The sequence below is a fragment of the Martes martes genome, assembly GCF_963455335.1.
Source record: "Martes martes genome assembly, chromosome: 8".
In the NCBI taxonomy this organism is placed as follows: Eukaryota; Metazoa; Chordata; class Mammalia; order Carnivora; family Mustelidae; genus Martes; species Martes martes.
In genome coordinates, this window is record NC_137895.1 from 45,391,688 (window position 1) to 45,417,411 (window position 25,724).

General features: G+C 35.1%; 1 protein-coding gene across 2 annotated transcripts in view; it reads right to left on the reverse strand.

Annotated features, from left to right (window-relative positions):
• Positions 1-551: 551 nt before the first annotated feature.
• TBC1D15 (TBC1 domain family member 15) overlaps positions 552-25,724 on the reverse strand; it is a 74,038-nt gene continuing 48,865 nt past the window's right edge. For both annotated transcript variants that reach the window (XM_080809930.1, XM_080809929.1), the window contains 8 exons: positions 24,538-24,632; positions 17,489-17,605; positions 11,572-11,672; positions 7,173-7,272; positions 6,681-6,778; positions 3,794-3,910; positions 3,189-3,275; positions 552-2,185 (listed from right to left, as the gene is read on the reverse strand). In XM_080809930.1, coding sequence (XP_080666056.1) covers positions 1,967-2,185; positions 3,189-3,275; positions 3,794-3,910; positions 6,681-6,778; positions 7,173-7,272; positions 11,572-11,672; positions 17,489-17,605; positions 24,538-24,632 — 934 coding nt within the window. In that variant the 3' untranslated portion in view covers positions 552-1,966. The remainder of the gene's footprint in view (positions 2,186-3,188; positions 3,276-3,793; positions 3,911-6,680; positions 6,779-7,172; positions 7,273-11,571; positions 11,673-17,488; positions 17,606-24,537; positions 24,633-25,724) is intronic.

Below are 25,724 nucleotides of genomic sequence, written 5' to 3' on the forward strand. Positions count from 1 at the left end.
CCTGACCTATTTTAGCAATCTCAGTAACTCAAGTTTATATAGAATTTGCTAACTGGATTTTGTAGACTCTCATTAAGACTTTATCTAGCACTGTGCTGTATTATTACTTCCCCATCAAAAATGAGCTAGACAGAAATTCAGACTCTTGAGTATGTTTTCACAAGTAGTTTTATAATAAAACTTGACAAAAGTTCAAGTTACTAATGTGTTAAGATTTTTTTAAACTCTGAAGTAGATATGACATTACATAGTGGGGAAAAAACTCCTCCAAAGCCCCTGTCCAGGAAGAACAAGAAGGACATCAAGATGTTCTAAGCAATTTCCTGAACAGCAGGAAATGAAAGACTGGAGATGCCGAGTGTCTGATCAGTTTACTTTTTTTGTCTAAACAGGCTTACTCATTATTAACTGATGAAAGATAACACATATATGATATTAAAAAACTAAAATCTAATGGTTCGACTGTCATGATTGTCAGATTCCTACTCAAGCAGGAAAAAAGTTCATTTGGTTTCCCAGTTTTCTGGAGGAAAAAAAAATCTGTCTCCTGGACCATTTCAGAACTGCGTAACTTTTATTTTGTATTATTAACATCAATTGTAGGAAGTTGCTTTCCCAAGTCAGACAATTACATTCTCCAAGACAACACTATGCCCAAGCCCATGGTGATGAAAATTTGCTTTTGGTTATAAAAGGGTCGTGTTCCTTTCTCATGTCCATAACTCATTCCAGTGATTGTTTCAACCATATAAAAATAGAAAATGTGCTGGGGACCATCTTGGATTTTTTTCTTCCAATGAAGAACTATCAGACTACTTCTAAGTATAATTTAACTGAAAACACTACTTCAACTTCAAATTTATTTTAATGATATGTACAGGAGTTAACAAATTACAATTAAAACGGAATCAGTTATGTTAATTCCACATAACTTAAAATCATGCAACACTGCATGGTAAAAACAGCTTCATTCATATACAAAAAAGTATTATTTTGAGACTCGTGATAGTATACTGAAATTTCTGACATAAGCTTTTTGCAAAGAGCATTTTATAAAAATTTAAAGACCTGATTAATCAGTTAATGCATTATTAGGAAAGATAATAAACACATTATTAGTAAAGTGAGGAGTACAAGCAATTAATTTTAAAATTACACCAGATACAGGGTTGAGTGTAGTCCCATGAAATAAATGTTTGGTTAAGAAAATAGTTTTGAAAAAGATCTCATACTGAAGCTATGCATTACTTTTGTCAAATCAGGTTATACAAATCAATAGTCAAGTTTATTCAGTTAACGAAAATATGCCTATCCTTTCTTATACTCATAAATAAGTACTTATATAGTTTTTATATACAAGTGAAGAAAACGTCAATGTAAAAAATATACTGCCAATCCACTTATTACGGTTGAAATAGCTCTTTTTATCTACACATTAAATTGCATTGATGAAAATATCCAATTTAAATCACATTCAACCAGCATAAATATTTAAGCTGAGTATTGTTGTAAACAATAGAGAAAAACAAATTCTTTTATCTTATCACTTGGGTAACACAATCTACATCTCAGCTTAGAATGCTTAGAAAGGCCCAACATTTAATTTAATCAAATCCAAAACCCACTAAACTTAGAGTAAACAAAGTGAATGTTTTTCAAAGTGCATAATTTCCAACTCATCCACTTGTAATATTTATCCAATTCCAGTTCATCAGCAAGAAAATAAAATGTACTTGGCTATAAAAATACTAAGGAATGTTATTGAAAAGGAAAGGCTATTTGGTAGAAGTAACTACAAAAATAATTAGTTTAAATCTTTGTAAAGCTTTAATGCAAGAACATCAGTACACTTTCTTTCCATCAACCTTAAAGCATGATCAATACCAAGATTTTAAATTTCCACCTTTCAAGTACTTGAAAAAGGTTGCAACAGAATGTCTCTTCGAAAACTAAGCAAGAAGAATGATCATGCAGGTGTTAATCTGCTAACATTTGGGGACACCGATGTCTGTGTTGGGTTGTCATCTCTGGCTCCACTGGTAGCAAGTACAGGCAAGGAGTCACTCTGAAATGTAGATGTAGGACTAGTCACGCCAACATTTTCATCTTCACCAGTGTCTGAATCTGGTGTTGTAACTTCACTGTCCTGAAGTCCCAGGATCTCAGAAACTGCTTGTGGTAATTCCTGAATATGCAAAATGAAACACAATACCATCCTTCACTACGGAGGAAAAGTAATCAAAAAATAACACTTCTCCTTAAGACTACACTGATTCCAGAGTCTCAACATTTACTCTAACAGTATGATTGTTATGTATCTTCTCACAACTTCCTTCTCCACTCCAAATGCAATCCTAACCCCTTTTTTTCATAAGCTGTTCTGTGATCTTCTTTCCCAAGTCAGTCACTCTCCACCCCACCCTACCACTCCCACAAACATAGGTTTTCTAATATTTAGCATTTATTTCATTCTCCCTGTTACTATAGAATCTTAGCCATTAAATGAGATCTTATTTATACCATCTTTCTCCCTTAATGCCCAAGGTTCCTTAAAGAAATGTGTCTCACCGACCTATTTTGAACAGAATAGCTATCAAATAAATGTTTGTAGAAGTGAACCAAATTAAGTATTTGGAACCATGAACAAATGACACAAAGACCAAACAAGAAAGCTCATAAAAATGCAAAAGCCAAAATACATTAGAAGAATGATTTGGTTTGAATTCAGATCATAATACACCAAATTTGCCTTGTTTTTAGAAAGTACTAAGAGCCTGACTGATACAGTTGTAAAGATACGGACTAAATACTATTCATTTAATTATTTCTGATTAGCATCTCTCTTTATTGGGGATACCACATTTAATATAAGGCCCTAGTCTGAATTCAGACTGGATAATACATCATCAATACTTAAATTCTACAGCCTCTTTAGCTGTTGCAGAAATGTTTTCATTATTTTTGCCATTTTGTTGTACTGTGTTTCTTATCTAGCATAATTAATCGACTGTTTTCAATTAAGTGTGATAAATCCATAATGGTAAAATCCTAGCTAAGGCTTGATGCCTGCCTTCAACTTGCTAAAACTGCCATTTATCTTACTTCTACAAAGAAAAATTCTTTCTTGACTTCAGCCCACCAAAAGCATACAAATAAAAAACCTTACAATTATTGAAAACACTGTATACCTTGCATTTTACCATCTGTAGAGAAATTGCTTCTGCCTTGCATAGTACATCTTCCACATCAATTTTCATGGACAATTCATTGATATGCTAAAATGAATCCATAAAATAAAATGATAATTGAAACTAAAAGCACTGTTTTATTCTACTATTTAAACAATTTATTACCAGTTATATTTCATTGCAGATAAAAATCCTTAAAATAAAAGTATTCACATACTACAAAGAAGCAGGAAATTCAATATATATTTCGGTTTTAAAGTTAAAGAATAGCTAATAAGCTTATGGAACATTAAATCCAGCAGCTGTCCCAAGTCTGTTATCTTAAAGTTATAAGCAAAAGACAATTTTTTTTTAAGAAAACTAAAGTACATAAAGGAGCATTTGCTGAATTTCCTTTTCTTCCTAATTAGCCAGGTAAAAATAACTGGCCAGTATGTATTCAGTGAACTGTCATTCTCAGAGCGGTTTCATATTAAGTGTTACTGATATAATTTAAGTTTTACTCAAGGGATTCAATAAGGCTCCAGGGAAATGTTTTGTATACTGGTACCACCAAACAAAGGAAAGTGCCAAAATATTAAAATCTAAATTAAAGGAATAACTACCTTTAGTATTTCATTAAAACCATAATGTTTTTCCATTATTTGCTGCTTTTCTGATTCCAGAATAGCACAGCAGAGAAGAAGATGGAAATTTTTACATGGCAGTTCGGTCCACATTACCTATAAAAAATAGAACTATTTAGTAAACTGTATCAATTCTAAAATAATTTCCTCACAGAAACAATGCTGACTTCTATGCAAAGCAGAAGCTGCATAGATAGGACAGACCACTGTTTTTCTAGTTAGCAAATGAGGAGTGGAGAAGTCTTACCTTCACCTACATAGTAACATCAGGTTTAACATTATTTGAATATGATGAATTCCAAATGTGGTCCTTTAGGTAAGTATAATAAGCATATCACTGAGCCTAATTTATATGATAAATGATATTAATTAAGAAGCTACATCCATGAATATAAGTCTAAGGTATAAGGTAGAAGCCTCTTCAGTAATTTTCTGACCCTTTAGTTTCTCACTTATAAATCATCTTCAATCTCTGGAGGGAAAAAAAAAGCTAAATAGTGGATATAAAAGAAAAAAAATTCAGTGAAATAGTGCATTGGATCAAAACTTCCCAGAGATAGCTCTACATTATATTACATAACACAGAGTACCTCTGGTTGTGACAAAAACCGAATCAACTAGCCAAAATTTATACCCAAATGTGTAAAATATTTGATCAATAGCCGTATTTCTTAAATATAGATAACGGCCTCAAATTTAAAGCCTTAATTTCCTATTAATGTACATAACAATATCTTATCTGGAAAGTGAAAAAGACCACACAAATAATACTACTAAAGCATACCTAAAATGTTTTTACTTGTTGCATCAAGAATAAAACAAACTGAATAATTTGCAGACTAAATCCCATTTTTAGAAGTTTAATTTACAATGCAATTAACCTCAAAATTTTCATTAAAGGTTCAATTTATTTGGTAAACAGACTGAGGATTATTCTATCTATATAGTAATAATGTTCTCAAGTCATCCTTTAAAAAAGAAGTTGAGATACTTATTTAACCAAACTGGTAACTTTAAACTGTGATTCCATACAGAGAACAAACTAGTGGTTGTCCAAGGGAGAAGGGGAGCAGGAAGGTAGGAAAACTGAAAGGGATTAAAGGTACAAAATCCCAGTTGTAAAATAAAGAAGTCATGGGGATGTAAAATACAACACAGGGAATATGGTCAATAGTATTGTCATTAACTTTGCATGGTGACAGATGGTAATTACACTTAAATGGAGAGCATTTCATGATATATATAAAAGTTGAATCACTATGTTGAATCATAATACTATATGTCAACTATACTCCAGTTATAAATAAACTTTAAAAAAAATATGATGTTGTCAGCAACATATTTACTGGAAAATTAGGATGTAATAATTATTGTGGGTTTTTGCTGAATTATCAAACCACTGAGATTAAATTTCATAATGACCCTCAAAAATAAATCAATTATATTAAATTAAATACGATTCCAGCTCAACAACATGTAAGTTTTACTTCTAATTTCAAACAGAAGTCATCCCACACAAAGCAATGATCCTTTCAATTAGCACATCCCCTTCTCTAATGGTAGCATGGTGGCCAAAAGTATAGGAACCAATTTCCAGCTATAAAAGCCTTAGAGGACACAGGGGTTCCACTATATATACACCTATTTATTATCCCAATGGATTATTTCCCCCATCCCTTCCTTGGGAGAATTTCTGTAATCCCTTGCCTTTATAAAGATAAGGTAGCAATTAGTCATTACACCAACATTCTATTTTAAAAATATACTGACCTGTTAATAATTAACATACGTTAGAAGAAAATAATAATTTTATTTTTCAAGTTACCCTGGGTCCAAAATGAATAAAAGAATATACACTCATGAATATTGTCTAGAGTCGGGGGCAGGGAAATGGGACTTAGGGTGGAGATTAAAGAAGATGTTAGCTATATCTTTAGTTCTTTTTCTTGGAGAAAAAGAGAAAAACTAGAAGTAAATATGGAAAAATGTTTACATATGTTAAATATGGATGGTGGGATGTTTTTTAATCCACAATTACATCCCACCTTCTCAACGTCGAGTAATTAGCTAAGGTAATTAGGTCAGAGTTCAAGCTGACTGCGAGTAATTAAATGTGGCCTTTCCCACCTTTGGTTGCCCATTCTGAAAAATAATCATCTTTCACCTCTTCTTGAGAGTAATTTGGCAAAATCTATCAACAGCCTTAAAAACTGACTAGGTCTTTGATTCAGAGGTATCTAGAAATTTATTCTAAGGACATACTCAGAGGTACACATGAAAATTTGAATATTAAGATATGTGCCCTAGTGTTAAATATGATGTTCGGTGCAACACTACTGGTGCAATCAAGCAAAATATCTATCAGGTAGAAACTAAGTAAATGACTGTATATTCACAAGATGTTTGCTGTATTATTCTTAGTATTTTTCTTTACCTTAAAGTTCTTTTAAAAAAGCAAAACACAGATCAGCTCCCTCCCAATACTTCAGACTATAAAGTGCAGTCTCAACTGCCTGCCTGTCAAAACTTCCCTGAACTCTACACAAATCTATACCAGAATGTGGAAGAGCCTCACATAAAGTCAAGCCTTTCAAGGAAAGAACACAATTGCCAACAGTCTAGAATAGTGTTTCTAGGAAATCGAATGGCCCCAAATCTCATGAGGATTGTGATTTATAAAAAATGCTCCAAAGACCAGGTATTCAATTCAAGATCATTAAAGAAAGACCACAAAAACTATCAGAATTTCGTAAGATACATGCTTTAGAACTTTCAGTTATGCTATTATAATCCATTTATACTCTACAGAATAAAGTGTTTCCTTCCATAATAAGTATCACGTTTGTATAATTATTTAAGAACTTACCTCCCATAATCGAAGAATATCTAGAAAGCTAAATTCCCTTTTAAATCTGATTAAAAGCCATCTGAAGCAAAAATAAAGGTATCCAGAGTCCTGAGATTCTATACAGAAAGAAAAAAAAACAAAACATATATATGACTTACTCTTAAGCTAATTATCTCACAATATAGTAACCTATTCCAACCTCAAATTTTTCTATGCAGCTTAAGCTATTAGAAGTCCTAAAATTTAATTGCCTTCTACTAATTCAAGGAAACAGTTCAAATTTGTTTAAAAGAAAACCATAAAATAACAACAAATAATTCATTTTATGAATAAACTGTTTTAAGGCATAATTATATACAAAGAAAGTTTGGTCCCACGCTTTTATTTGTCAAAGGAACTCAGGCAACAGTGACAGGGTATAAGTATCTTTAAGACAGTTCTTTACTTTTTTCCCTCTCTGTATATTACTCTACAGTTTGCTGGGTATATAATTTGATTCACTAAGCTTACCTAAGTAACTGCAAAATCCACTGTCCAACAATCGAAGTAAGGTACTTAGTTGAATTAGCTGGGTCTTCATGCCTTGCATTTGTTCTTCAAAATTTTGATGCTTTAAAGGGAAATAAATGTCACCACATAAATAATACTTAATAAATATATTACAAAATCACTGATAACTAAACCATGAGTTTAAGGACAAATGCTGGACTTACACCACACTGGTTATATCTTTAAAAATCACAACAAATTAAAAAACTAACACAACATTAAAAAGGAGGGAAAGAGACTCCTTGGTCTCAAACTAAGGATTATTTCTTTTCCTCTATTCATTTCACTTAGATAAAGAAAAATGCAGAGCTATAGACTGATATACCTATTTCTTACATCAAATAAGAAACTTGGTGAAAGAGGGCGCCTGGGTGGCTCAGTGGGTTAAGCCACTGCCTTCAGGTCAGTTCATGATCCCGGAGTTCTGGGATCGAGTTTCATATTGGGATTCCCCTGCTCTGCAGGGAGCCTGCTTTTCCCTCTCCCTCTGCCTCTTCCCTTGCTTGTGCTCTCTCTCTAGGTCAAATCAATAAATAAAATCTTTAAAAAAAAAAAAAAAAAAAAGAAAGAAAGAAACTTGGTGAAAGAAACACACACCTGGGGAATAAACTTTTATCAAATCACTTGCATTGTTAAATATTTCTTCAAACTGTCATATAAAATAAAATAAATTTTAGCTGTAACATATATCTTATTTTGAAGAACTAATCATTTTAATTGTTTCTTAAATTTGATGACATTAGGTAATCTGTGAAGTCAAAACCATTTTCATGACAGTTCTAAAATCCTACATGCATTCTGCATTTTAAATTCTCCCACAAGGGTAAAGGCTATACGAGGAGTGATATCGCAGTAGACTGAATACAGGATCAGATATGAAAATTCAGATGTCTTCCATTAAACTAGACATCAAAGAAAATGGAAAACGATCCCTCTTCTCAGTAAATTGTTCTGGAAAAGTTACTTTTCATTCAAAAATAGTATTATGTATGTTAAAGTATAAAAGGTTTATTGTTTTTTAAATAAACTGTTCTCAGTATTGATTTTTCATATAGGTAAACATTAAGAGATATAACCTACATAAACAAATGCTCTCAGAGTCCTCAATAGTATCTAAGAGTGTGAAGGGGTCCTGAGATCATGAAGTATGAGAACTGCTATGGTTTATATAGTTTTAAACACTCTGCAAAGTTGAGTACACTCCCCACCAAAACTTTAATCAAGGTTTGGGAGCTGGGAAGGGAGACCAAAATAACTGGAAGTCTCCTTAGATCATTCCAATCTCTTTTATCCATGTGTCCCAACCCCTCTATGGTGACCTATTATCCTAATGCTTAGAAAAAGCCTAAAGACAACCTCTCTTCCCTCAAAGTTCTATTTAAGTTTTGGGGACAAAGCATCATTCTTGGTAAAGATAAAGTAAAATAAAATTTTAAAGCTACCGATTCTCAAAAAGCTGATCTTTTGGGGCACCTAGGAGGCTTAGTCATTTAAGCACCTGACTCTTGATTTCAGTTTAGGTCATGGTCTCAGGGCCATGGGATTGAGCCCAGCACAGCAGGGCATATGCTTGAGATTCGCTCTCCCTCTCCCTCTGCCCCTCCCCCTGCACACACACTCGCTCTAAAATAAATAAATCTTTCTTAAAAAACTGATTTCTCCTTTATGCTTAAAGAACTAGTTTACTAGACTGACACAAGCCTTTGGGATATTGTTTCTTCACATTTACCACATGGACCTGTAAGGGAAAGACAGAATCAACTCTTTGATTAACAGCATCATTTTTATTATGACAGCCAAAGGCCAGAGTTGGTCTGGTAGTACCAACATGGCAAATCTGCTATAAAAAAAGACCACTCCCAAAATGACAGCTACTTCGGAAAAGTAGCTACTCTAGGAGAAGAGAAAATGAGATCAACAATGGATATACAAATGGCTTCAACTGAATCTATAAAATATATACATGTGTGCATACAAATACATATGTATGTGTGCATACACACATACACATGTATGTATATCTGTATATCTATATATCTTTATATATATCTGTATATCTATACATACATGTACACATGTGGGTATATATATGTATATATATGTCTATATATACACACACACATATATATGGGGAGGGAGGTGAGGAGAAGAAGGAAAGAACTAAACTGCACGGCAAAATGAATGGTGGGTATAAGAAAGTTCATTAGATCATTTTGCTAATCTTTCCATAATATTTCTATAATAGACACATAGCCTATGCCTACACCTACAGTAGATATGAGTAAATATAATAAATCTATGGACACTAGGTTCAGCCATTACAAAAGAAATAAAAACTTACATGAAATAAAGCTGTAAAACAAAAAGAAGGGGTCAAATGGTGGTATGGATTTAAGGACACCAAACCAATAGCAATGCAGTAAAAAATAATCATGCAGATTATTTTGATTGCAAAATATTACCCTTTTATTCAAATCGAAAAAAAAAATGTTAGTAGACAATATATTAAGAGTTTTTTTTAGAATAAAGACTTAGAAAAATCCCCAGACCATCCTCAATGGAAAAGGCAAACACAGAAAACATTTACTATGAAAAAGAAGAATTTGAACCTTCACACACAAAAATGACAAAGACTGTAAAGTATGTATTACAGATGTTCAGAAAAGTCTTTACATTTGAGACCTAGATACATGCACAAGTATGTACATACACATGCATGTATGTGTATATATAAATATGGCATCATAAACCAATTTTTTGAACATGTCAATACTGTATCAATTTTATCAAAGTTATTACTGTAAAAAATCTAAATACAGTATGTTCATGTTAATATTTTTGGAATACTTACTATAAGTAAAGGTCTAAACTAAGCACTGGGGAAATATTCATGTGTTTATTCTACAAAAATCTCATGTTGGCATTAGGAAAATTCTGGAAGCATACCAAAACTAGTTAAATAAAGACATGACCCTTTTATCAAGGAACATACTAGCTCTAGTGAAAAGAGGATAAACAACAAAAACACAAGAAAGGCAGACAACAGTTTTTATACAATTAGTATCAGTTGTACAGACCTTTATAACAAATGCCTCAGGTTTCTAGAGCACTTGGGAGTAATTGGAACTAAGAAGGCAGGTAAAATCAATCAATCAAAAAGGTAAGGAAGACAAACTATGATATTAGCAGATTACTGCAATTAATAATCTTTCCAAATAATCCAAAACATTAATTCATGTTCATGACTAGGTACTTTGAATACTTATTAAGAGTAAAAAGTATTTTTAAAACTATCAAATCTTATCAAATATGCATTTGAAAAGAAGTAGGAGAAGTGAGGATGAGATGGAACCATGGATATAAGAGACTTGAAGAAATAGATAAAAGTGGGAGAAACTGGAAGGGGAAAGAAAAATTGGCAAGCAAGAGGGGAAGAACAGAAGTATGGAAAAAAGAGAAGGGTACTTCTAAACTCCACATTTGTATCCCAGAAAAAGAATTAAACCTTATATTACAGGGAAACACTGTATATGACTATATATTCAAAATCTTTATCCCCTTGCAAGCAAGCCATTTGAATACCCAACATCAAAGTCCAGCATCAAGTATATTAGTTTTTCTCTGAAACACTACAGTGACCTATGTAGCCAGGTCTTTGGATTTCATATGCCTTTATCTACTCTTAGCTCTCTGCTGTTTTTTCTAATAGATTACTTGAGAACCTATTTTGTTTCCCTATTAATACTCTCTGAGCTATTGTCCCAGAATTCTGTCTCCAAGCTATTATCAATAGATACAATATTCTTTGTAGTAATATGTATATATAAACACAGTTCAACTCTAATAATCACATGCTTCTGAGAAAATAACAATGAATCACTATAAAAGTGTCACTGTTACAAATAGTTCAAACAGATCTAGAAGAAAAATCAGATACTATAATAACAAAACCCAAAATGTTCACAAAAAGTTAGGCTATTACTAGGCATGACTAAGCTTTATCTCCAAAACAGATAATATCAAAGTTCAATTAGTTCACAAGCACTGAATTCATTTATTCCATCAATATTCTATGAGTCATAGCTCTTCTGCAGAACACAAGCATTTACTGATACTAAACCCTGATTGTTCCTATGCTATAGGCACTTACTATCTACTTTTTGTATTAAAAGCAATGTCCATATTTTCAAATCCCTTGGAAAGGCTATTTAAAAAAGAAACAAACAAATAAATAACAAGGAGTAATTCTTTTAAGTTCCACCATAATTGTCTAAATATAAACATCAATCTTATATAATAAGATTATACAACTAAAATTTTCAAAATTAGTTTGATTAAAGTAAGGAGCCCCTATTCTTACCATTTGGTCCATATAGGAGGCAAAGCACCAAAAGGCATCCACTTCATTTTCCATCACATATAAAAGAGGGGAAAGTAAGTCACTCATTCCCTGAACATACCCTAAGAATAGAGAAAAAAAAAATCATGTCTCTAAAAACCTAAGCTTTATGTATCCTTCTGTACATATCACCATGATTTCACTTAAAATTTCACCTGTTCTTTGCTTTCAGAAACTGGTAGATAATGGCATTTACCAAGAAAAGAAAATAAACAAGGCGGAAGTCTAGCAACGATTACAAAAAATGAGTTTATACTGAGATGTCAAGCAGACAGATAGCTGCTATTATATGTCTTGGTGTAGATATCATTATCAAGAGAGGATAATGTCATTAAAAAAACAACATGCAAAATTATTATGATAAAGAGGAGGGGTGAAGAGAAAACCCAGAAGAACATCAAAGGTAAAAGAGTATATACTCAAAGGACATTTGAGAAGGAGTAGTCAGAAGTAAAGAGGAGGGGGAAAAAAGTCAAGGGAGAAAGTGTTATAAAAGTCAAGGGGAAAAAAAATTTCAGGACCCAAGCAGCCAACAGCACTAACTGCCATGAACAAGCCAAACAAGAATGAAAAAAGGTCCAACTGCTTTAGCCACCAGGTCATTGGTAATGCAAACCAAAAGACGTCATAACAAAATTACATACTTCTTTTAAGTACTCATATCTATGTTCTTGTTTTTCTTTTCTTGTTACTCTATGGATAACTAATGCTAGCAACTGGGTTTAATGTGATTAATACTCTGTACTTGAAACCATCACAAAAGAAAGGTGACCTTTCTCTTGACACTAATGTAATTTCTCAGTCATGACAATTACAGGCCATGATTAAAAAGAAAAACTCGAAAGTTAAAGAATCAGGCCCCTCACTTAAACAAAAAGTCTTGGTTTTGCTTTCCATCTGAACATGTCAAGCTTCTTCTTCTTCTTCTTCTTTATTTTTTTAAGATTTTATTTATTTGACAGTGAGAGAGGGAATAAAAGCAGGGGGAGTGGGAGAGGGAGAAGGAGGCCTCCCGCTGAACAGGGAGCCTGCCAGATGCGGGTGATCCCACTGGAATCGTGACCTGAGCCAAAGGCAGATGCTTAACACTCCCGTATTTTTTATTTCCACCTTATAAAACTCTCAATTCTTTTAACTCTTTAACAATTGATTTCAGATTTAAGACAAACATTCTTGAACCAACAAAGGGGCAGAAGTTCATAGTATGCCATTTTACACACAAATTATTATTCAACTTTGGTAACTTTTATACATGTGTTAAAGTTACAGAGATTTTTTTTTTATTCCAAGGCAGCTTGAAGTCATGGAAAATACAGTCTTTTATGTGTAAGTCTAAAGCTCACATTCTTCTCATTCACAAAAATTGATATGCACTGAAGCCATTAAGAGTATATATTTTAAAGGGGAAGAGCACATTTCTGCAAGAAATGATACACAATTCTACATCTCTCTTCCTATTTTGGCATAAAGCTTTAACAAACGACCTCAGGAAGCATGCAGCCAGTTTCTTGAGAAACCTCAGATGAGAGGTATAACACAGAGACAATTCAGATCACCTCAGGATCTCCCTACAAATAAGTTTCTCTCTATCTGTTCTGAGCTTGCCAACATCTACTGCTATGTTCCTATCACCCTATGTCCATAGGACACCCTGTGAAAAAGTATGGCTCTACTCACATTAGCATGAAAAAACACTTGGGTTGCCATGGTGGGTATCCAATTATTACAGTACCAGGAATAACATTTGGAGACAATGCCAAAAAAAGTGGCGTATGACACAATAGCTAAATATAAGTATTTCTATAAATTTATCACAGACTTTTTTTTTTTAGATTTTATTTATTTATTTGACAGAGAGAGAGATCACAAGTAGGCAGAGAGGCAGGCAGAGAGGCAGGCAGAGAGAGAGGGGGAAGCAGGCTCCCTGCCGAGCAGAGAGCCTGATGTGGGGCTCGATCCCATGACCCCGGGATCATGACCTGAGCTGAAGGCAGAGGCTTCAACCCACTGAGCCACCCAGGCATCCCTATCACAGACTTTTAAAAAAATCATGCACGCTTGTGATGATCAGATTTGTCAACTTGAGAAGGCCTCAGGATGCTCAGAAGCCTGATTAAGCATTACTTCTGCGAGTGTCCTGAAGGTGTTTCTAGACGAGATTAGTATTTGAATGATGAAATGATGAAAGCAGATGGCCCTCCCAGATATGGTGGGCACCACACAGTCCATGGAAGCCCTGAACAGAATAAAAAGATGGAGGAAGGTTGAATGCACTCTGCCCGGCTTTCTGAGCTTGGGCACTGATCTTCTGCCATGGTTCTCATGCTACAGACCTAAACTGGCATCTACATCACTGGCTCTCCTGCTCTTGGGTTTTCCTGGGTCTCCAATTTGCAGATAACAAGATTGTGAGACTTCTCAGTCTCCAAAATCGTGTGAGCCAACACCTTAAAAGAACTTTTTACTTTCTCTGTGTATATATATAATAAATATATACAAACAGAAATGAAAATATATAAACATATATAACCTTAATGGTTCTGTTCCCCTGAAGAACTGTAATTTAAAAAAAAAAAAAAAAAAAAAAACCACTTTGAAAAAAAGAATAGGGGCGCCTGAGAGGCTCAGTTGGTTGAGCGATCTGCCTTAGGTTCAGGTCACGATCCCAGGGTCCTGGGATGGAGCCCTACACGTTGGCTTCTCTGCTTCTCCCTCTCCCTCTGTGATCTCTCTCTCAAATATATAAATAAAATCCTTTAAAAAAGAATAAATACGTTGGAAGGAAGACTAAATTGTTATCAGCACTTTTCTACATGGCAACGACACAGAGAAAGCAAAGACATATAAAGCCTAAACCAATTAAAGCATGAGAGAAACTTGATCTGAATTCAACAGAGTGTAAAGGAGTACTACTTTACTGGGTCTGACTGCACACAGTCTATAATAAAAATATTTCAAAGTGTGCTATTCAAAAGATTTACAAAGCATCTTTCATCTGGGAATAAAAGTGCTTTATTATAAAGTTATAATGAATAAAAATTTCTAAGAAGCTAATTTAATCATTTAAGTCTTCAGCTTTCATATGGGATCACTACCATATTTCTTATACAACTCTTAGCTGAAGCAAGTAGTCCAATTAATCTTCCTACTCTAGTTGCTTTTAATCTATTTTATTTTACACATGATGTTCTTTGGGGTATGTCATGAGTTGCGGGGGTGGAATTAATGTACAAATTCCTTTTAATTAAAGAAAGATTAAAGCTGTTTAAATTAGCATTCGGTGACACTAAGATCCTGCAGCAGTGCTGACTGATGCACATCTTAACCAGCACTACTACAATTTCTCAAGGAGTTCCCTAAAATTATTTTCAGAGCAAATTTGTTTCAGCAGGGAGGTGTGAGAAATGAACTTATCATCCTAGTGTACACTTTCTTCCACTGAAAAGAAAAATTTCACACATATAGGTCAATTTTCAGGTTAACTGAAGCTTAGCCCTTAGAGTATCAAATAAAAAATAGTAATCTTAGGAGTTGGAAATCATTTTTTTTAGTTAGACACTCTGCCTTCTTACATACACTATTTTGAGTAAAATTTAATGTTTTAGTGGTTATTCAGGATCATCATTATGTACATACACCATTTAAAAAGATTACCTCCCACAGAAACATCCTAAGTGTAGTGTCTTTGCACTAACTAAAACTTATTCTTCCTTGAGTTCTTCCATCTGTTTTTGGTAATTTCTGTCTTCTTCCTCACTATTAATGAGATTGTATTCAGTGTAAATACACCTATACCTCATTTAGTTGGTCTATGAGGCCAAAAAACTCAATATGATAGAATTACCTACGAGAGTAAATTTACAGCCAAGGTTGCTTTGCCATGGTAAAAGATGAGAAATTTGGTGCACCGCTTTATGAAAACTACCTTGGCTCCTCACAAAGCCAGAGTTCTTAACAGGAACCTTGGCTATGTTTCGGATAACTTAAGTATTTGACTAGAAAGAATGAGGGATTAATACAGACAAATGAAGACAGCAATCTACCCAGTTAGCTGGTCTGGGACTATACCCTGAAAAAACTGAGCATTCAGGAACTCCTAAGAATATGCATGAATTCCTATTTCAAAATTATCACCTGAGAGTATAAGACAATGCCTCCTGTTCCCTAAGACAACAGTCCTAGTCCCTATAGTAAAATGGCAATGGGTCAGCGTGGTGGATGAGTAGAGGTAAAAATGCCAGCCTGAAATAAAGACCTGGGTCTCTACCCCCAGTCCAGTATTTATTACTTCTGCAACCTTGAGTCACTCTCTCAAACAATAAAGCCTGACTCATATTATTGGGATTATTTCCCCACTTCCTCAAAAGGCTGCTATTGGTAATGAGTCAAAACCAAGTATGACAACACTTTAACCTGAAAAGCACTCTACCAATATGTTTTCAATGATCCAATATGAGGTGTGATAGATAGCACTGGCTAAATTTTACATTTTAAAGAGAAATCTGTGGTTTTCAACTTACTGTCACCAAAGAGGCTAATGCCTCAAGATCCACAAAAGAGTTTACATCCTCCCCTAACATATAAAAGAAGAGGAATTCACATATGGTGATGAAAATGTACCATAATTCAAGGTTCATTTAGGTTTAATATGCTAAATATCCAATATCCAATTACCTTCTCCAAAAGCTATATCAAGCTCTATTAAAATAATCTGGAAGGGGCGCCTGGGTGGCTCAGTGGGTTAAGCCTCTGCCTTCGGCTCAGGTCATGATCCTGGGATCAAGCCCCATATCAGGCTCTCTGCCCATCAGGGAGCCTGCTTCCCCTCCTTTCTCTCTGCCTGCTTCTGTGCCTGCTTGTACTCTCTCTCTCTCTCTGTGTCAAATAAATAAATAAAATCTTTAAAAAAAAAAACCTGGAAAACATCTACTTCCATTATTCTCTACTTGGGAATCACTCACATGGTAGATAACTCAGAGACTTTTCCATTACTTATACTTACCTAAAGGTTGATTTTTAAAGAAACAGCTCAAGTTCTTACTCCTTAAAATATTAATTCCTTATATTTTCTTCCCCCTTAACCCTTCCTCACAATCCGCTACTACCCCTACCAGCCCATCTTGCTAACCCATTTTCGTAGGAAACACACATACCAAGAAAAGAGAGTAAAGTTCTACATGGCCTAGAGAATTTTATCTGCTTGGCTTGTCCAAAAAGGTATCATCACATCAGTATTTTCCTTCACAAGGGAGGAAAGCATTTCATACAAAGTTTACCAAACTTTCTCAGTTCAGACGCCATAATATCTTAGTAATTTTTTCCAAGGCACCCCTAGGCTCAAAGAAGTAACTAATATTTCTATTTATTAAGTACTTAGATCCAAACAACTTAGTAACTATTTATGTCCTATGAACTTAGCACCTGTTGGGCACTGTAATACTTCTCAAACCTTGGAATCCAACTGGATACCACCATCCTCATTTCCTATCCTTCATCTATTTTCACACAATACTTGCTTATCACAACAAGGCCAAAAGCCCTGCTTTGCAAAACTATAACTTCATTAGGAGGAATGTGGAAATCAAATGTTGAAACTCTGAACTGTATCAGCAAGGACTCAGAGCAGTATCCTCACAGATGTCACTATCTTCCTCAAAAATTTAAAATATCCCATATTGCCCCATGAGTATGCTGTGCCAACTCAGTGCTCTTTGTGCACAATCTGGGAATCACGGCCTTCCAAGTTTCCAGTCCAATAGAACAATCCCTTTAGAAACTAGCACACAGAGCTGTTGCATACGTCTAACAGGCATAACTTTAAATTCTAAAATAAGCATATATAAATCTTTTAAAATTAGAATATTAGAAGAGAACTTACCTAAATCAAAATCATACATACAGTAGGTCATCAAAATGTCATGAAGCAAAATCAACCCTGGATTATCTTGGCCTTCATAAAACTTGTTTGTTCGATCTGTTCTGTTAACATCTTTTTCTGAGGATGAAAATCATCATATATTTGAAAACTTTTCAAAAAACAGATTTTTACAAAGCTTATTATCTTATAAGAACAAAATTATTTTTCTTGCTATAAATTTCACTCTCTTGCTGACCTTTTACTTAATGAAAAAATTCATCAAATTCCATTTCAGACATGCAATAAAATAAGATTCTAGAATACTTTCCAAAAATCAGTCCACTTCCTCATGGGTATATTTTCAAATATTTTTCAATTCTTATCTAAACACAGAAATTTTTCAATAGCAGAAAACAATTTTAATTAATTAAAAGTAACACCAATAATTCATATTAGTTAGCAATAAAAATGCCAGTCATGGATGCAGGTGATAGGCAGGGTTACTTGAAAACAGTAATTAAAAAAGCTACTATGCAATCAACTATAGTCAAAGAGATTTGTTTCATTCATATTTGCTTCATTCATGATCAACTTCTTTATCATGTTCCACAAACATCTTCAGGACAAATTATTTCTCATATATACATTATTCAGTTTACATATTAGTATAAACAATTTATTTTTATTTTGAGAAAATGAAAACCCACATTGTGCTAGCAATGATTTCACGACATTAAAAACAGATTTGGAAACATCACCATGAGTGTATCCCCAAGTTGTACTGACAATTCAATTCACAAACACTGATAACTATTAAATGCAGCTTATTGTGGAAGGCTTTACAACTAAAAGGTATTCCCCAAACGAATCCCTTAGTAAACTAGGAAGAAATAATTTACAGAAATGCAGTGTTTAATTAACTACTCTATAATCAATTCTGTTTAAAAGTTAAAACTGACCTCCCCCCAACCCCTTAAAATGAATAAATTGAAAACATTCTCAATATAGGTACTCCTGCTATTTTTCAGAAGTTTGCATTACACCACTTCACTTTTACAAAAGACCTACATTAGTACCTGTTTTCACTAACCAAAAGAAATCCAAAGATTTTTACTTTTACAAAAAACAACGAAAAGTGAAAATAACATTCAGGGTTTGTTTTGCAGCAAACTGGTTACTGAGGCAGCACTTGCCCTGGGTAGCAAGAGTGGCCCCACCACACTCATTCCCCAGGACCTACACTCAACAACTCAGGGTCAAGCCACCACAGCTCTGAACTGTGTCTGTGGGCATCTGTGCTGTATCTTGATTGATTTTGTGCATCTGTTAGCAAAGAGCCTAAAAGAGATTATTTTTTTGGTCTGGGAATGCTTAAAATATCTTCCATATAAGTTAATAGTAATTATTTCTCTGGTTTATACCATTCAGACTTATGAAAGGTCTCATAGGAACACTCTACTTTCGGATAGCAGGATAAATCTATACTTGTGAAGAAACGGGGAGGTATTTTACAACAGAGTAGAATCTAACAATAGAAGATGACATGAGTTTAGATTCTGTAAGGGCATTTTAAGAAAATATGAGACAGGGCGCCTGGGTGGCTCAGTGGGTTAAAGCCTCTGCCTTCGGTTCGGGTCATGATCTCAGGGTCCTGGGATCGAGCCCCACATCGGGCTCTCTGCTCAGCAGGGAGCCTGCTTCCTCCTCTCTCTCTGCCTGTCTCTCTGCCTGCTTGTGATCTCTCTCTCTGTAAAATGAATAAATAAAATCTAGATAAAAAAAAAAAAGAAAGAAAGAAAATTGAGACAAATATCATAGCTTTCTATTAAAATACACTATATTAGTTTTAATAAAAGCAAATACATATCTATAGAACTGTGGATACATTTTTCAAAGAAAAGCAATACCAAAAAAAAGCATAATGAATGTAAAATTTCATTTAAAAACATCAAAATGGCAGCACCTGGGTGGCTCAGTCAGTTAAGCATCTGCCTTAGCTCAGGTCATGATCTCAGGGTCCTAGGATAGAGGCTGGTATCGTGCTCCCTGCTCAGTGAGGAGTTGGCTTCTCCCCCTCCCCCTACTCGTGCTCTCTCTCAAATAAGATCTTTAAAAAATAAAAATAAAAAAATAAAAAACATCAAAATGTTTCGCTCTCAAATCAGTGTTGATAAATGGGTACATAAGTTTATGTTTTATTAGCTCAAGCACAATTTACATAGTCATGACAATACAGAATATCTGCCTTAACAGGGGTTCTTAAACATGGTAAAAATTATTTGTGCCCTCATGAACTATCTGCATTTCTTTCCTCTTGTATATTTATAAGTGACATGCCAGGCAGAAAACAAAAAGGGATCAAAATGATATATAAAAATATTTTATAAAGAAAGTACTTCTACGGGACGCCTGGGTGGCTCAGTTGGTTAAGCAGCTGCCTTCGACTCAGGTCATGATCCCAGCGTCCTGGGATCGAGTCCCACATCGGGCTCCTTGCTCCTCGGGGAGCCTGCTTCTCCCTCTCCCTCTGCCTCTGCCTACCACTCTGTCTGCCTGTGCTCGCTCGCTCTCTCTAACAAATAAATAAATTAAAAAAAAAAAAAGTACTTCTAGAAACTATTCCTAGAAAGAAAATTAGTACTTAAATTTAGAAAAAAAAAAAAAAGAGCCCTCATTAAATCCAACTGTCCATCTAACTTGATATAGCTACAGAAGACTGAAGAAAACACCACCATATCAACAGTCCCCATTTTACAATCACCATCACTAATCTGAAGTGGGCCCCTAATGCTGCCTGGCAATCATGCTTTATTTCATTCATCCATTCCTTGTCCCCATTCACATAACTATTTCGTATCTTCTCCTTTGTCCTCAAGTCTCCGAGATGTTATCTCCTCCCAACTCAAGCTCTCAGATGAGGCCCTTGCTTCCTATTTCTGAGAAAATGGAAGTTACCCAAAGAGAACATCCACAGAATCCTGCTATTTTAACCACATAACTGCATTTGTATTCACAGTCTCCTCTCCTATCACTCTAAAGGAGTTTCCAGGATGGTGGTTAAGTCCAACCCCTCCTCTACTGCATGAAATCCACCCTCTAGTGGCTACCCAAGGATAATGCCCTAGTTAATTCTTGTCTCCCTCTCTAGTTTCAGTTTTTCTTCCTACTTGGTCCATTCTCACCTAGCTTTCAACCATACTGTTATTTCTCTCATCTTCATCAAAGCCTTACTTAACCTCACTTTCCCCTCTAATGGCAGCCCAGTTTGTCTCCATCTGTTTAGAGCAAAAATTTCTTTTTTTAAAAAGATTTTATTTATTTATTTGACAGAATGATGACAACTAGGCAGAGAGGCAGGCAGAGAGAGGGGGAAACAGGCTCCCCGCTGAGCAGAGAGCCCCATGCAGGGCTTGAGCCCAGGACCCTGAGACCATGACCTGAGCCGAAGGCAGAGGCTTAACCCACTGAGCCACTCAGGCACCCCTAGAGCAAAACTTCTTAAAAGAGCTGTATTGTCTCCAAGTCCACTCCTCCTGTTTCCTCCTGAACTCACTCCAATCAGGTTGTCACTTCCACCACTCCACCAAAACTCCCTCCCAACAAAATCTCTAGTGATCTCCTTACTACCTTGTACAACGGTGAATCCAAGTCTTCAGCTCACTTGACATTCTACTCATTCCGTCCTGAAATACTTTCTTCACTTAATTTCCAGGACAAACTCTCAGAATTTCTTCTTTTTTCTCTGGCTCTCTTCTGAGTCTCTTTTGCAGATTTCTCCTAATTGTTCCTACTTATCAGTTAAAGTATCTCAAGGCTCAGTTCTTGGACCCCTACTTTTCTAAATACATCACTCCTTTGGCAATGTCATCTAGTTCCCCACCATCTAAATGTTTAAGACCTCTAAATTTCAATCTCCAGTCCCTCTCTCTCCCCTGAATTTCAGCCCTATCTACCGTCTACTGTACATATTAATATAGGAACATCCATGAGGCACTCTCACACTTAAACATGTCCAAAACTAAGTTCCAAATATGCCCTTCCAAACTTGCTTCTCTCATAGTTTTCTGTGTCTTAATAAAAAACCCAAAACTCCATTCCTCCAGTTACTCACCTTAAAAACTCTGGGGGTCACTCTTGACTCTTTGCTTTTCTTGCCCAACATTTACACACACACACACCACACACACACACACGTTAAACTTTCAAAATACGTATAGAAACCAACACTGAACTCTCCCAACTACTCACTCCATGCCACCCCTCCCATTCACTTCATTCTAGCCACACCAGTCTCCTCCTTGTTCTTCTTCAAACATATGGAGGCCCTGAGGCAGAAACAAGTCTAGACCACGTGGTCCCCCAGCGCTCAGAATGCCCTTTGTCCAGATAGCTGCATGGCATATACTGTTTCTTCAAGTCTCTATTCAAATCTCATTCACTCAACTGCTAGGCCTCTGTACCAAGCAACCATCATCATCTCTCGCTTGAATTACAGGAATAGCTTTACATGATCTTTTTATCTGCTCCCTTGCCCCCCACAGGTATTCTCCAGACAAGAGCCAGAGTGATTTGTTCAAAGTCAGATCATATCACTCTCCTGCCGAAAATCCTCCAGTGGCTTCCCCCCACACTCAGAGGAAAAGCTCAAGTCTTTACAATGAACAACAAGGCTCTCTGTGATTTGTACCTATTCCTCCATTGTTTCTCTGACCTCATTAGTTTCTATATCCTATGCCACCTTGCTAACCACATTTACCTCCCTGCTTTACTTCAAACATGCAGAGAGCCTGGGGTGAAAATTAACTCTAGCATATGTTGTTCTTTTCTACTTGGAATGCCCTTCACTTAGATATTGGCATCTCACCCTTCCCCCTTTAAGTTTCTACTCAAATATCACCTTTTCAGTAAAAGCATTCTCGGGTCACCCAAGTTAAAACTGCAATATCACACATAAACTTCCTAAACTTCCTAACCATTTTGGCTGCCTCATTTTCTATTTAGCACTTATCACTAACATACCACATATGTTACTTATCTTGTTTACTGTCTGTTCTTCCCGAGAACAGAAGCTCTTCGAAGGTAAGTATTTTGTCTGTTTTGTTCACTAATAAATCCCCAGAGCTTAGGGGAGAGCCATATAAATGCCACATAAGAGGCACTAAGTAAGTATTTATTGAATGAATTTATGAGTGTTTAAAATAATGAACGTGATTTTCAAAAAATTCCTGGTGATTCTAGCATACAGCCGAAATTAGGGATAAAGACCAGGATTCCCGGGCCTTCTTATCTGCCTCTTTTTCTCCCCCAGGTGACATTATCTATTCCCATGGATATTTATACTGATAATACCCAAATTTATATCTTCTAACTAGATTACTCCAGATTATTCAACTAGCCACTTGACTTTACATTTCTATGCCTCACCTTAAGCAATATGTAAGTAACACCTAATTCAATTTCACCATACCCCAATCTCCTCATCTCCATTAGTGGAACCACCAAATGGCCAATTTCTCAAGTCAAGAAATATAGTCCATTCCTAAATTCCCTCTTTCCTCTTCATATCCTACATTCAATACATCAGAAAGTCTTATCAATTTTATCACCAAAATATAAGCTGAATGCATTTATTTCTCTACATCTCCATTACTATCACCTATTGCCTATTGTTGTTCCCACTTATTGGTCTCCTTGTTCCTACTCTTACCTTGATTCAACCCATTTTCCATACAGCAGAAATATTGATTTTAAAATATAAATAAAATGGTCTTACTTAAAATGCTCCAATAGTTTCTCTTTACACTTAAAATAAAATCCAACTTCTTGGCACTAACCGCAAAATCTGTAGTTTACCTGTGTATTTTCTAATAAAGCAAATTTATACCAAAGAAAACAAACAGAAAAAAACTTTTGGTAATCTTTCCTAAAAAATAATTTTGAGAAAAACTACTCTAGTAGTTTTAAAAAAATTTTTTTTATTATTATTTTTACTAATATATATAATGTATTATGTGCCCCAAGGGTACAAGTCTATGAATCGTCAGGCTTACACATTTCACAGCACTCACCATATCACATACCCTCCCCTATGTCCATAACCTAACCACCCTCTCCATACCTCCTCTTCCCCCAGCAACCCTCAGTTTGTTTTGTGAGATTAAGAGTCTCAAACGGTTTGTCTCCCTCCCGATCCCATCTTGTTTCATTTCAGGGTCCTGGGACCAAGCTCATCATTGGGCTCCCTGCTCAATGGGGAGTCTGCTTCTCCCTCTGCCTCCTCCCCAACCCACCCCCAACTTTATAATAAATAAAATCTTTATTTTTTTTTAAAAGATTTTATTTGACAAAGAAAGAGACAGTGAGAGAGGGAAGAAAGAGGGAGCACAAGTTGGGGAGAGGGAGAAGCAGGTTCCCCATTAAGCAGGAGCCTGATACAGGCTCGACTGCAGGACTCTGGGATCGTGACCTAAGCTAAAGGCAGATGCCTAATGACTGAGCCACCCAGGCGCCCCTAAGTAAAATCCTTAAAAACAGAAAAAACCAGCTACCAAACTGGTTATGTTGCACTTTCTAACCATAATTTAGAGATTTTTCTTCTTCCATGGGAAGGTGTTATTGACCATGGTGGTAAAAACATCCCCCATCTTTATTTATGAAGCTATAAATAAATCCAAAAGCAATTATCAGAATTTTAAAAATAAGTTCCACTACTATCCAAAGTTTCCTCTTTTTGCTGGTCTATAGTTCCTAATTTTTCAATCAATAAACACAAACTTATTGTAATAAGGGAGACAATAATGTTTTTAATGAAATTAATTCCATAAGCAAATAAACCTTTTTTAAATTCACATTTGGAACTGGAAATGAAATATATCCGCATTTACACTGACTGACTTCATATTCCTATTGGAAAATGAACAACCAAGAACATCCAACACACATTCTATTGCACTCTCTAATGGCAATATCTCTTTTGAGCCCTATCTCCACATATATCTTCACTTCTTAAATCTTAACAAGACTTCATTATAGACCCCTCTCATGCATTTCCAAAAGTATGAAAAAATTACCGATAAGACTTCTATAATCTCTTAACCTCGAATTTCTCTTCTCTTGTTCTTCGCTGACAGATTTCCACTGTAGTTTCATCCTGAAGTATTCATCACTACAGAAAACAATTTTATACCAAAAAAAGCTATGAACACGGTATTTTTAAAAATTCTGACTGGGTTTTCCTATTAACAATATATCAAAGCATTTATGATGCTAGTGAGCTGTGAGGTTATAAATATGATAGTGAAATGTTTAAAGTTACAATATGTACGTGAAAACAAAGGAAAAATTAAATAACCTTATACATACTATAAACTTTGCTTAAACTACCAGAATAATTTAGATATGATTATAAGAAAACATTTACTTCAATCCTTAATATGATACCTAAAATTATTCTAGTTATTAAGTATTTTAACCACTAAAGTTTCTGAATAATTACAAATACAAATCTACAAATTGCTGGGTTTTTTTAATGTGCCATAAGATTTCCATTTTCTAGCCAGTTTATTCACAAACTTGTTAATATGAAATGTCTTAGAACTGGCAATTGGGGCAACTGGGTGGCTCAGTCAATTAAGCGTCTGCCTTCAGCTCAGGTCACGGTCCCAGCGTCCTGGGATCGAGGCCAGCTCCCTGCTCAGCGGGGAGTCTGCTTCTCCCTCTGCCTCTCCCCCCTGGTCAGTACTCTCTCTCTCACTCACTCTCTTTCTCTCATATAAGTAAAATAAAAAAGAACGGGCAAATGTGCTGAAAGAGAAAGGATTGCCTGAAAGTTTAAATATGCACATAATGATTCAGGGTGTGCTTTAAATCATAGGCTAGACTAATGAACTGGGAATTAAAACCTGGGAAGTTTGTCCAAGTTTCTTTTCAAGTCTGAGAAATTACGTAAAAATAGAAAAAGTCTTCCAAAAAAGAAAATGAAAGACTAGTTTATGCTACAAGAGCACCAGGAAAATAATTTAAAGCTAATTAACCTAAATAGTAAACACACTTCTTATGGAACATTTTTATAATTTCATAATAAATTATAAAAATGAATATGATTTTTAAAAATCCCTATCTAATTATTTTTCAAGTATGCAAAATGTTTTCACAAGGGAAATGGAATTTTTTTTACCATCTTTCTATATATTCACCAACACAACTGCAGTGAGTGTTTGAAATGACTAGATTAAGTACAGAGCTCATGATTTTTCAA